General features: G+C 45.9%; 1 protein-coding gene across 1 annotated transcript in view; it reads left to right on the forward strand.

The window, feature by feature from the left end:
* The window catches only part of slc12a3 (solute carrier family 12 member 3), a gene marked incomplete at both ends in the record, with an annotated part of 25088 nt that overhangs the window by 7028 nt on the left and 3060 nt on the right, over positions 1-15000 (forward strand). Inside the window, 16 exons of the mRNA XM_083894361.1 lie at positions 49-160; positions 414-544; positions 1622-1706; positions 2209-2363; positions 2455-2562; positions 5673-5796; positions 6530-6631; positions 6862-7017; positions 9190-9289; positions 9486-9597; positions 9679-9810; positions 10705-10811; positions 10954-11036; positions 11133-11210; positions 11287-11385; positions 12965-13076. Of these exons, the coding sequence (XP_083750487.1) occupies positions 49-160; positions 414-544; positions 1622-1706; positions 2209-2363; positions 2455-2562; positions 5673-5796; positions 6530-6631; positions 6862-7017; positions 9190-9289; positions 9486-9597; positions 9679-9810; positions 10705-10811; positions 10954-11036; positions 11133-11210; positions 11287-11385; positions 12965-13076 (1796 nt within the window). The remainder of the gene's footprint in view (positions 1-48; positions 161-413; positions 545-1621; positions 1707-2208; positions 2364-2454; positions 2563-5672; positions 5797-6529; positions 6632-6861; positions 7018-9189; positions 9290-9485; positions 9598-9678; positions 9811-10704; positions 10812-10953; positions 11037-11132; positions 11211-11286; positions 11386-12964; positions 13077-15000) is intronic.

A 15000-nucleotide genomic window follows, 5' to 3' on the forward strand; every position in this document is an offset into this window, starting at 1 on the left:
GACCAATCATTAATACGACCCCACCCACTGTGGCTCCGCCCCCTACAGGCCCAGATCCTCTTCTTCCTGGTCATCATTGTGTCCTTCATCAACTACATCGTTGGGACAATTGTCCCCGCTTCACCTGAGAGACAATCTAAAGGCTTCTTCAGCTACAAAGGTGAGTTTGTCCACAGAGACAGAGACAGAGACAAAGTCCACAGAGACAAAGTCCACAGAGACAAAGTCCACAGAGACAAAGTCCACAGAGACAGAGTCCACAGAGACAGAGTCCACAGAGACAAAGTCCACAGAGACAGAGTCCACAGAGACAGAGACAGAGACAGAGTCCACAGACAAAGATCAGGAGCTTTTGCCTCGTGTGGTCACTTTGTGTCAAACACTGTAAACAAAGATGTCCTCTTGTCCAACAGTGGACATCTTTGCTGCTAACTTTGTCCCTGGATGGAGAGGACCAGAGGGAAACTTCTTTGGAATGTTCTCCATCTTCTTTCCTTCAGCCACAGGAATCTTGGCAGGAGCTAATATCTCTGGAGACCTCAAGGTCTGTCTGTCCACATGTCCATCTGTCCACATGTCCATCTGTCCCTCTGTCCACCTGTCCCTCTGTCCTTCTGTCCACATGTCCCTCTGTCCACATGTCCACCTGTCCTTCTGTCCATCTGTCCACATGTCCTTCTGTCCACATGTCCCTCTGTCCTTCTGTCCACATGTCCATCTGTCCATCTGTCCACCTGTCCCTCTGTCCTTCTGTCCACATGTCCATCTTTCCACCTGTCCCTCTGTCCACATGTCCACCTGTCCATCTGTCCACATGTCCCTCTGTCCACCTGTCCCTCTGTCCACCTGTCCCTCTGTCCACATGTCCTTCTGGCCATCTGTCCACATGTCCCTCTGTCCTTCTGTCCACCTGTCCCTCTGTCCACATGTCCACCTGTCCTTCTGTCCATCTGTCCACATGTCCCTCTGTCCTTCTGTCCACATGTCCATCTTTCCACCTGTCCCTCTGTCCACATGTCCCTCTGTCCACATGTCCTTCTGGCCATCTGTCCACATGTCCCTCTGTCCACCTGTCCCTCTGTCCTTCTGTCCACATGTCCCTCTGTCCACATGTCCACCTGTCCACATGTCCTTCTGTCCACATGTCCCTCTGTCCTTCTGTCCACATGTCCATCTGTCCACCTGTCCCTCTGTCCTTCTGTCCACATGTCCATCTGTCCACCTGTCCACATGTCCTTCTGTCCACATGTCCATCTTTCCACCTGTCCCTCTGTCCACATGTCCACCTGTCCATCTGTCCACATGTCCCTCTGTCCACCTGTCCCTCTGTCCACCTGTCCCTCTGTCCACATGTCCTTCTGGCCATCTGTCCACATGTCCCTCTGTCCTTCTGTCCACCTGTCCCTCTGTCCACATGTCCACCTGTCCTTCTGTCCATCTGTCCACATGTCCCTCTGTCCTTCTGTCCACATGTCCATCTTTCCACCTGTCCCTCTGTCCACATGTCCTTCTGTCCACATGTCCATCTGTCCACATGTCTCTCTGTCCACCTGTCCACATGTCCACATGTCCACATGTCCTTCTATCCCTCTGAACTTCCTGTTGCTGTGTTTTTACCCAGAATCCAACAGTGGCCATACCTCGAGGAACACTGATGGCCATTTTCTGGACCACGATGTCTTACCTCATTATCTCTGCTACTATAGGTGACACACACACACACACACACACACACACACACATCTACATGTCTTTACCACATTGTGGGGACCATTTTTGGGACCGGACATAATGTCCCCACAAGGAAAAATGTCCCCACAAACAAGGTGATTCGGCAGGGAGTGGTCCACACAAGCATAGAAAGACAAGAGCATACACACACACACACATACACGCGCGCACACACATCTACATGTCTTTACCACACTGTGGGGACCACGTTCGGGACCGGACATAATGTCCCCACAAGGAAAAATGTCCCCACAAAGAAGGTGATTCGCCAGGGAGTGGTCCACACAAGCATAGAAAGACAAAAACACACACACACACACCAAAATAAAACACTTTACTTTTCAGAATAAGACTTCCTGTTGACATCACAACATATTTTACTTAAAGTGTGTGTGTGTGTGTGTGTGTGTGTGTGTGTGTGTGTGTGTGTGTGTGTGTGTGTGTGTGTGTGTGTGTGTGTGTGTGTGTGTGTCACAGGTGCGTGTGTGTTGCGTGATGCCTCAGGTGTCCTTAATGACAGCACCACCTCATCAGTCTCAGACTGTGATAGTTTCTCTTGTCTTTATGGATGGAACTTTAGTGAGTGTGTGAGCAACAGGAGCTGCACATATGGACTCACTAACTACTATCAGGTCTGTACACAACAACAACACAACAACAACACAACAACACACACACAGACACACAGTATGAATGAGTGAATGATGAACGTGTGATCCACAGACCATGAGCCTGGTGTCAGTGTTCCCTCCTCTCATCACAGCTGGAATCTTCGCAGCTACGCTCTCGTCAGCGTTAGCTTGTTTGGTTTCTGCGCCCAAAGTTTTCCAGGTAACAAAACAACGTTTCCCATGATGCACTCTGTCACATTCACCCGTTCATCTGACAGTCTGAAGTTTTTATTGTTTAAAAGGAACCCCGGCTATAAGACTTGTAGTTCTTAAAAGATAAATGTTAGTATCAGTTTTAATAAATTGATATAAAAAACCTTCTTGATGTCTTCGTTTTTATACAATTTGTAAAAATAGTTTAACTCGTATGTCGCCATTGTTGTTTACGTCGCAATGCACTCTGGGTAGTGACGTATAAAGGTTGTACTGGGGGCTTTAGGACCCTGTTGTGACTGTTCAGCATAAACATGTCATCTGTTCAGCCTTTTCAATTTGAACCTGAGCGAAACATACATGAGGAGAACAGACTGACAATGTTTCACAAAATGAGCATCAAAATGAAGAGCAAGAAAGACGGGATGAGGCGAGAGTGAGACAAAACCTGTGGTGTGTGTGCGGTAACTGTGTCTCAATATATATGATATACAGTGAAGCGACGACTGCAGACGAGGGTTGTGTCTGCTCACGAGAACATACAGCGTCTCTCGTCTCTGACGCTTTTTAACGCGGATTTCACTCGCTTCACGCGGGCGTTTAGGCTCCTTTTGTGGGAGAATTGTTGGACAGACATTTGGTTTAAGTCTCCGTTTGTATCCACCTGCTCTGGTGAGGTCTTTAAACAGCTGTGGGCGACTTTAGATTGGCTTTAATAGAAAGGAAACAAGGGAAGTGTTGTGTAAACTCACAGCACTTCCCACTGACAAGAAGAGGAGAAAGGAGTGTGAAGATGTCTGTGGAAGAACTTCCTAAAGATCCACAGCTGTTTTCTCCACATTTTTCTCCATAAGCATTTGAGGCTTTTAGTCACTACAGCTGTTTAAAGACCTCACTAGAGCAGGTGGATACAAACAGAGACTTAAACCAAATGTCTGTCCAACAATTATTATAACTGTGTTTCCTTTGAAAGTATTGAGTTCTTTTAGTTTGAACTAAATATTCAACACCTGAGACATGTGAGGATGAACGTGTGAATGTTTATGTCTGTGTCAGTGTTTGTGTTGATGATGATGAACGTGTGAATGTCTCAGTGTCTCTGTGATGATGATGATGATGATGATGATGATGATGATGATGAACGTGTGAATGTCTCAGTGTCTCTGTGATGATGATGATGATGATGATGATGATGATGATGATGATGATGATGAACGTGTGAATGTCTCAGTGTCTCTGTGATGATGATGATGATGATGATGATGATGATGAACGTGTGAATGTCTCAGTGTCTCTGTGATGATGATGATGATGATGATGATGATGATGATGATGATGATGAACGTGTGAATGTCTCAGTGTCTCTGTGATGATGATGATGATGATGATGAACGTGTGAATGTCTCAGTGTCTCTGTGATGATGATGATGATGATGATGATGATGATGAACGTGTGAATGTCTCAGTGTCTCTGTGATGATGATGATGATGATGATGAACGTGTGAATGTCTCAGTGTCTCTGTGATGATGATGATGATGATGATGATGATGATGAACGTGTGAATGTCTCAGTGTCTCTGTGATGATGATGATGATGATGATGAACGTGTGAATGTCTCAGTGTCTCTGTGATGATGATGATGATGATGATGATGATGATGATGAACGTGTGAATGTCTCAGTGTCTCTGTGATGATGATGATGATGATGATGATGATGATGATGATGAACGTGTGAATGTCTCAGTGTCTCTGTGATGATGATGATGATGATGATGATGATGATGATGATGATGATGATGAACGTGTGAATGTCTCAGTGTCTCTGTGATGATGATGATGATGATGATGATGATGATGAACGTGTGAATGTCTCAGTGTCTCTGTGATGATGATGATGATGATGATGATGATGATGATGATGATGATGAACGTGTGAATGTCTCAGTGTCTCTGTGATGATGATGATGATGATGATGAACGTGTGAATGTCTCAGTGTCTCTGTGATGATGATGATGATGATGATGATGATGATGAACGTGTGAATGTCTCAGTGTCTCTGTGATGATGATGATGATGATGATGAACGTGTGAATGTCTCAGTGTCTCTGTGATGATGATGATGATGATGATGATGATGATGAACGTGTGAATGTCTCAGTGTCTCTGTGATGATGATGATGATGATGATGAACGTGTGAATGTCTCAGTGTCTCTGTGATGATGATGATGATGATGATGATGATGATGATGATGAACGTGTGAATGTCTCAGTGTCTCTGTGATGATGATGATGATGATGATGATGATGATGATGAACGTGTGAATGTCTCAGTGTCTCTGTGATGATGATGATGATGATGATGATGATGATGATGATGATGATGAACGTGTGAATGTCTCAGTGTCTCTGTGATGATGATGATGATGATGATGATGATGATGATGAACGTGTGAATGTCTCAGTGTCTCTGTGATGATGATGATGATGATGATGATGATGATGATGATGATGATGAACGTGTGAATGTCTCAGTGTCTCTGTGATGATGATGATGATGATGATGAACGTGTGAATGTCTCAGTGTCTCTGTGATGATGATGATGATGATGATGATGATGATGAACGTGTGAATGTCTCAGTGTCTCTGTGATGATGATGATGATGATGATGAACGTGTGAATGTCTCAGTGTCTCTGTGATGATGATGATGATGATGATGATGATGATGATGATGAACGTGTGAATGTCTCAGTGTCTCTGTGATGATGATGATGATGATGATGATGATGATGAACGTGTGAATGTCTCAGTGTCTCTGTGATGATGATGATGATGATGATGATGATGATGAACGTGTGAATGTCTCAGTGTCTCTGTGATGATGATGATGATGATGATGATGATGATGAACGTGTGAATGTCTCAGTGTCTCTGTGATGATGATGATGATGATGATGATGATGATGATGAACGTGTGAATGTCTCAGTGTCTCTGTGATGATGATGATGATGATGATGATGATGATGATGATGAACGTGTGAATGTCTCAGTGTCTCTGTGATGATGATGATGATGATGATGATGATGATGATGAACGTGTGAATGTCTCAGTGTCTCTGTCAGGACAAACTCTATCCTCTCATCAGCTTCTTTGGAAAAGGCTACGGCAGAAACTCTGAGCCGCTAAGAAGCTACATGCTAACTTACATCATCGCTGTCTGCTTCATTCTGATTGGTGAAGACAATTTGTGTGTGTGTGTGTGTGTGTGTGTGTGTGTGTCTAACCTTGTCCTCTTGTCTCTAACATTGTCCTCTTGTCTCTAACCTTGTCCTCTTGTCTCTAACCTTGTCCTCTTGTCCTCTTGTCTCTAACCTTGTCCTCTTGTCTCTAACCTTGTCCTCTTGTCTCTAACCTTGTCCTCTTGTCCTCTTGTCTCTAACCTTGTCCTCTCTTGTCCTCTTGTCTCTAACCTTGTCCTCTCTTGTCCTCTTGTCTCTAACCTTGTCCTCTTGTCTCTAACCTTGTCCTCTTGTCTCTAACCTTGTCCTCTTGTCCTCTTGTCTCTAACCTTGTCCTCTTGTCCTCTTGTCTCTAACCTTGTCCTCTTGTCTCTAACCTTGTCCTCTTGTCTCTAACCTTGTCCTCTTGTCCTCTTGTCTCTAACCTTGTCCTCTCTTGTCCTCTTGTCTCTAACCTTGTCCTCTTGTCTCTAACCTTGTCCTCTCTTGTCCTCTTGTCTCTAACCTTGTCCTCTTGTCTCTAACCTTGTCCTCTCTTGTCCTCTTGTCTCTAACCTTGTCCTCTCTTGTCCTCTTGTCTCTAACCTTGTCCTCTTGTCCTCTTGTCTCTAACCTTGTCCTCTTGTCTCTAACCTTGTCCTCTTGTCTCTAACCTTGTCCTCTTGTCTCTAACCTTGTCCTCTCTTGTCCTCTTGTCTCTAACCTTGTCCTCTCTTGTCCTCTTACAGCAGAGTTAAACTCCATCGCTCCGATCATCTCTAACTTCTTCCTCTGTTCTTACTCTTTGATCAACTTCAGCTGTTTCTACGCTTCACTCACCAACTCACCAGGTACTGATGAACACATGAATCACATGAACACATGAATCACATGAACACATGAATCGTGTCTGTGTCTCTCTCTGTGTGTGTCTGTGTGTGTGTGTGTGTGTGTGTGTGTGTGTGTGTGTGTGTGTGTCTCTCTCTGTGTGTGTGTGTGTGTGTGTGTGTCTCTGTGTGTGTGTGTGTGTGTGTGTGTGTGTGTCTGTCTCTGTGTGTGTGTGTGTTGTGTGTGTCCTCAGGTTGGCGTCCCTCCTTCACCTTCTACAGTAAATGGTTGTCACTCGTTGGTTCAGTCAGTTGTGTTGTCATCATGTTTCTTCTCACATGGTGGTCGACAATCATCGTCTTCACTGTGGTCTTTATGCTCATGGGATACACACTGTACAAGAGGCCAGGTACACACACACACACACACACTGTACAAGAGGCCAGGTACACACACACACACACACACTGTACAAGAGGCCAGGTACACACACACACACACACACTGTACAAGAGGCCAGGTACACACACACACACACACACTGTACAAGAGGCCAGGTACACACACACACACACACACTGTACAAGAGGCCAGGTACACACACACACACACACACTGTACAAGAGGCCAGGTACACACACACACACACACACTGTACAAGAGGCCAGGTACACACACACACACACACACTGTACAAGAGGCCAGGTACACACACACACACACACACTGTACAAGAGGCCAGGTACACACACACACACACACACACTGTACAAGAGGCCAGGTACACACACACACACACACACACTGTACAAGAGGCCAGGTACACACACACACACACACACTGTACAAGAGGCCAGGTACACACACACACACACACACACACACTGTACAAGAGGCCAGGTACACACACACACACACACACACACACACACTGTACAAGAGGCCAGGTACACACACACACACACACACACACACACTGTACAAGAGGCCAGGTACACACACACACACACACACACACACACACTGTACAAGAGGCCAGGTACACACACACACACACACACTGTACAAGAGGCCAGGTACACACACACACACACACACTGTACAAGAGGCCAGGTACACACACACACACACACACTGTACAAGAGGCCAGGTACACACACACACACACACACACTGTACAAGAGGCCAGGTACACACACACACACACACACTGTACAAGAGGCCAGGTACACACACACACACACACACACTGTACAAGAGGCCAGGTACACACACACACACACACACACACACACACTGTACAAGAGGCCAGGTACACACACACACACACACACTGTACAAGAGGCCAGGTACACACACACACACACACACTGTACAAGAGGCCAGGTACACACACACACACACACACACTGTACAAGAGGCCAGGTACACACACACACACACACACTGTACAAGAGGCCAGGTACACACACACACACACACACACACACTGTACAAGAGGCCAGGTACACACACACACACACACACACACACACTGTACAAGAGGCCAGGTACACACACACACACACACACACACACACACTGTACAAGAGGCCAGGTACACACACACACACACACACTGTACAAGAGGCCAGGTACACACACACACACACACACACACACACACACACACACTGTACAAGAGGCCAGGTTCACACACACACACACACACTGTACAAGAGGCCAGGTACACACACACACACACACACTGTACAAGAGGCCAGGTACACACACACACACACACACTGTACAAGAGGCCAGGTACACACACACACACACACACTGTACAAGAGGCCAGGTACACACACACACACACACACACACACTGTACAAGAGGCCAGGTACACACACACTCACACACACACAGACACACACAGACACACACACACACACACACACACACACTGTACAAGAGGCCAGGTACACACACACACACACACACTGTACAAGAGGCCAGGTACACACACACACACACTGTACAAGAGGCCAGGTACACACACACACACACACACACACACACACACACACACACTGTACAAGAGGCCAGGTACACACACACACACACACACACACACACACACACACACACACACACACACACTGTACAAGAGGCCAGGTACACACACACACACACACACACACACACACACACACACACACACACACTCACACACACACAGACACACACACACACACACACACACACTGTACAAGAGGCCAGGTACACACACACACACTGTACAAGAGGCCAGGTACACACACACACACACACACTCACACACACACACACACACACACACACACACACACACACACACACACACACACACACACACAGACACACACACACACACACACACACACTGTACAAGAGGCCAGGTACACACACACACACTGTACAAGAGGCCAGGTACACACACACACACACACACTCACACACACACACACACACACACACACACACACACACACACACACACACACACACACACACACAGCGCCCCCTGGTGGCCTAACCCTGACCCTGTTCTCTATGGTCCAGAGGTGAACTGGGGTTCTTCAGTCCAGGCTGGTTCTTATAACCTGGCTCTGATTCACTGTGTTGGACTGAACCAAGTCCAGGACCATGTTAAGAACTTCAGGTGAGTCACATGGTACGTTCTCATCTTTAGCTCCGCCTCTCTCTTCTTCATGATTATGTTCTAATGTAGCAGCACTACAGCGCCCCTCACAGGCCAAACATGTGTACTGTTTAGTGAGTGTGTCTGTGTGTGTGTGTGTGTGTGTGTCTGTGTGTGTGTGAGTGTGTGTGTCTCTGTGTGTGTGTGTGTGTGTCAGACCTCAGTGTCTGGTCCTCACTGGTCCTCCCAGACGTCGTCCAGCTCTAGTTGATCTGGTCCAGGCTCTGACTAAAGGTCTCAGTCTCATGATGTGTGGACACGTGATCACTGTGAGTTCATCTGTCCTCTGTTTCCTCCTGATTGAAGATTTCTGTGACCTTTGACCTTTGACCTGTGAACCCTCTGGACAGGCCTCTCCAGCAGCTCTTCACGCCGCTCACACAGACGCTCATGTGACCTGGTTAAACCAACGCAAGGTCAAGTCCTTCTACAGAGGAGTGGTGGCGCCAGAGCTACGGTCAGGTGTCAACATGCTGCTGCAGGTGAGGCTAATACTCTCCGATGGCTAATGCTAAGCTAAATACTTTTCTGAGGGTAATGCTAAGCTTGCTACTATCCAGTGGCTAATGCTAAGCTAAATACTCTTCTGGGGTAATGCTTAACTTGCTACTTTTGTATGGCTAATGTTAAGCTAAATACTCTTCTGGGGCTAATGCTAAGCTTGCTACTTTCCTATGGCTAATGCTTAGCTAAATTATTTTCTGAGGGTAATGCTAAGCTTGCTACTCTCCAATGACTAATGCTAAGCGTAATACTTTTCTGAGGGTAATGCTAAGCTTGCTACCCTCCTGTGGCTAATGGTAAGCTAAATACTCTTCTGGGGTCATGCTTAGCTTGCTACTTTCTTATGGCTAATGCTAAGCTAAGTACTATTCTGGGGCTAATGCTAAGCTTGCTACTTTCCTATGGCTAATGCTAAGCTAAATACTTTTCTGAGGGTAATGCTAAGCTTGCTTGTCTCCTGTGGCTAATGCTAAGCTAAATCCTCTTCTGGGGTAATGCTAAGCTAAATACTCTCTTATGGCTAATGCTAAGCTTGCTACTTTCCCGTGGCTAATGCTAAGCTAAATACTCTTCTGGGGTAATGCTAAGCTAAATACTCTCCTATGGCTAAGGCTAAGCTAAATACTGGGGGTAATGCTAAGCTTGCTACTCTCCCATGGCTAATGCTAAGCTAAATAGTCTGCTGGGGGTAATGCTAAGCTAAATATTCTTCTGGGGGTGATGCTAAACTTGCTACTCTCCTGTGGCTAATGCTAAGCTAAATACTCTTCTGGGGTAATGCTAAGCTAACTGCATCTGGACATTGAATGAATGAATGAATGAATCTCAGCTGTGAAATGTTTCATCTTGTCATGGTGTTGTCTGTCCACCAGGGGGCAGGTCTGGGTCGCCTCAGGCCAAATGTCCTGCTGATGGGTTTGAAGACGGACTGGAGCAGTGACGAGCCTCACGCTGCTCATGAATACGTCTCAGTCCTGCAGTGAGTGAAAAGGCTCATGCCCCCTGGTGGCCTGTGAATGTACTGAAGAAAGTTTGTCATTCAATGATTTATTGTCTGATCATATAAGTGTGTGTGTGTGTGTGTGTGTGTGTGTGTGTGTGTGTGTGTGTGTGTGAGTCAGTGATGCCTTTGACCTACAGTACAGTGTGTGTGTGCTGAGGATGAAGGAAGGCCTGGATTCTTCTCATCCATCTCAGTCCTACAGTGAGATTAAATGACTTTTACATTGTCATTAAACCAAGAGGCATGATGGGAAATGCAGTCCAGGATCATTCTTCTTTCTTCTATTTTCTTTTTCAGTTAATCCAGGTTTCCGTGGAGAAACAGAGAATATAAACGGCATCTCTTCTCCTTCCTGCATTCAAACAAACACCAGCTGTAAGTTTGAGTATTAAAGATAGTTTGAACCTTTAACTTCACATAAAGACTGAAAACTATGTTTGTGTGTAAACAGATTCAGTTTGTGTTGATCCTGAACTTCAGCCCAAAACTGTGTTTCAAAGCAATCACCGAAACAAGACCATCGACATTTACTGGCTGTCTGATGACGGAGGTGAGACCATCCAACCATTCAACCAACCAACCTACCAACCATTCATCCAACCAACCAACCAACCAACCAACCATTCATCCATTCATCCATCCAACCATTCAACCAATCAACCATTCATCCAACCAACCATTCATCCAACCAACGAACCATTCAACCAACCAACCAACCATTCAACCATTCATTCATCCAACCTAACATTCACCCAACCATCCAACCAACCGTTCACCAAACCAACCATTCATCCAACATTCACCCAACCAACCATTCATCCAACATTCACCCAACCAACCATTCACCAAACCAACCATTCACCCAACCAACCATTCATCCAATCCAACCAACCAAACATTCATCCAATCAACCAACCCCCCACCCACCCAACATACACCCAACCAACCATTCACCCAACCAACCATTCATGAAACCATTCATCCAACCAATTTACCCAACCAACCAACCGTTCACCCAACCATTCATCCAACCAACCAACCAACCGTTCACCCAACCATTCATCCAACCAACCAACCAACCGTTCACCCAACCAACCATTCATCCAACCAACCATCTAACCAACCATCTAACCAACCATCTAACCAACTATTCATCCAACCAACCATTCACCCAACCAACCGTTCACCCAACCAACCATTCACCCAACCAACCATTCATCCAACCAACCATTCACCCACCCAACCATTCATCCAACCAACCATTCACCTAACCAACCATTCATTCAACCAACCAACCAACCATTCACCTAACCAACCATTCATCCAACCAACCATTCAACAACCATCCAACCAACTATTAATCCAACCAACCGTTCACCCAACCAACCAACCAACCAACCAACCAACCATGAATCCAACCAACCATTCACCCAACCATTCATCCAACCAACCATTCACCCAACCATTCATCGGTTGGTGCATGGGTTTTTTATTTTTATTTTATTTTATGTATCTTTTAACTCTTGTCCATCTACACTTTTACCTCCCAATTGTTGCACAATAATTTCCCTCGGGATAAATAAAGCATCTTGAATCTTGAATCTTGAATCTTGAACCATTCACCCAACCATTCATCCAATCAACCATTCACCCAACCATTCATCCAACCAACCATTCACCCATCCAATCATCCAACATTCACCCACCCAACATTCACCCAACCAACCATTCATGAAACCATTCATCCAACCAACCATTCACCAACCATCCAACCAACTATTCATCCAACCAACCATTCACCCACCCAACCATCCAACAAACCATTCACCCAACCATCCAACAAACCATTCACCCAACCAACCATTCACCCAACCAACCATTCATTCAACAACATTTCACCCAACCAACCATTTATCCATCCAACCATTATCTATGCATCCATCCATGTAACAGTGGTTATTAATATAGTATATGTGTGTGTGTGTGTGTGTCTGTGTGTGTGTGTGTGTGTGTGTGTGTGTGTGTGTGTGTGTGTGTGTGTGTGTGTGTGTGTGTGTGTGTGTGTGTGTGTGTGTGTGTGTGTGTCTGTGTGTGTGTGTGTGTGCGTGTGTGTGTGTGTGTGTTTCCAGGTCTCACTCTTCTGCTGCCTTACCTCCTGACTCGTAGGAAACGCTGGTCTAAATGTAAAGTTAGAGTGTTTGTGGGCGGAGACACAGAGAAGAGGGAGGAGCAGAGGGCGGAGTGAGCACCTGCATGACTCAGCATGTTTCACTCACACTCTCGTCATGACTCAGCATGTTTCCCTCACACTCTCGTCATGACTCAGCATGTTTCACTCACACTCTCATCATGACTCAGCATGTTTCACTCACACTCTCGTCATGACTCAGCATGTTTCACTCACACTCTCGTCATGACTCAGCATGTTTCACTCACACTCTCATCATGACTCAGCATGTTTCACTCACACTCTCATCATGACTCAGCATGTTTCACTCACACTCTCATCATGACTCAGCATGTTTCACTCACACTCTCATCATGACTCAGCATGTTTCACTCACACTCTCATCATGACTCAGCATGTTTCACTCACACTCTCGTCATGACTCAGCATGTTTCACTCACACTCTCGTCATGACTCAGCATGTTTCACTCACACTCTCATCATGACTCAGCATGTTTCACTCACACTCTCATCATGACTCAGCATGTTTCACTCACACTCTCATCATGACTCAGCATGTTTCACTCACACTCTCATCATGACTCAGCATGTTTCACTCACACTCTCATCATGACTCAGCATGTTTCACTCACACTCTCGTCATGACTCAGCATGTTTCACTCACACTCTCATCATGACTCAGCATGTTTCACTCACACTCTCATCATGACTCAGCATGTTTCACTCACACTCTCGTCATGACTCAGCATGTTTCCCTCACACTCTCGTCATGACTCAGCATGTTTCCCTTCACTCACACTCTCGTCATGACTCAGCATGTTTCACTCACACTCTCATCATGACTCAGCATGTTTCACTCACACTCTCATCATGACTCAGCATGTTTCACTCACACTCTCATCATGACTCAGCATGTTTCACTCACACTCTCATCATGACTCAGCATGTTTCACTCACACTCTCATCATGACTCAGCATGTTTCACTCACACTCTCGTCATGACTCAGCATGTTTCCCTCACACTCTCATCATGACTCAGCATGTTTCACTCACACTCTCATCATGACTCAGCATGTTTCACTCACACTCTCATCATGACTCAGCATGTTTCACTCACACTCTCATCATGACTCAGCATGTTTCACTCACACTCTCATCATGACTCAGCATGTTTCACTCACACTCTCGTCATGACTCAGCATGTTTCACTCACACTCTCGTCATGACTCAGCATGTTTCCCTCACACTCTCGTCATGACTCAGCATGTTTCACTCACACTCTCGTCATGACTCAGCATGTTTCACTCACACTCTCGTCATGACTCAGCATGTTTCACTCACACTCTCGTCATGACTCAGCATGTTTCCCTCACACTCTCGTCATGACTCAGCATGTTTCACTCACACTCTCGTCATGACTCAGCATGTTTCACTCACACTCTCGTCATGACTCAGCATGTTTCACTCACACTCTCGTCATGACTCAGCATGTTTCCCTCACACTCTCGTCATGACTCAGCATGTTTCACTCACACTCTCGTCATGACTCAGCATGTTTCACTCACACTCTCGTCATGACTCAGCATGTTTCACTCACACTCTCGTCATGACTCAGCATGTTTCACTCACACTCTCGTCATGACTCTGCATGTTTCACTCACACTCTCTTCATGACTCAGCATGTTTCACTCACACTCTCGTCATGACTCTGCATGTTTCACTCACACTCTCTTCATGACTCAGCATGTTTCACTCACACTCTCATCATGACTCAGCATGTTTCACTCACACTCTCATCATGACTCAGCATGTTTCACTCACACTCTCATCATGACTCAGCATGTTTCCCTCACACTCTCATCATGACTCAGCATGTTTCACTCACACTCTCATCATGACTCAGCATGTTTCACTCACACTCTCATCATGACTCAGCATGTTTCACTCACACTCTCGTCATGACTCAGCATGTTTCCC

Source organism: Microchirus variegatus (genome assembly GCF_963457635.1).
Source record: "Microchirus variegatus genome assembly, chromosome: 8".
Taxonomy (NCBI): Eukaryota; Metazoa; Chordata; class Actinopteri; order Pleuronectiformes; family Soleidae; genus Microchirus; species Microchirus variegatus.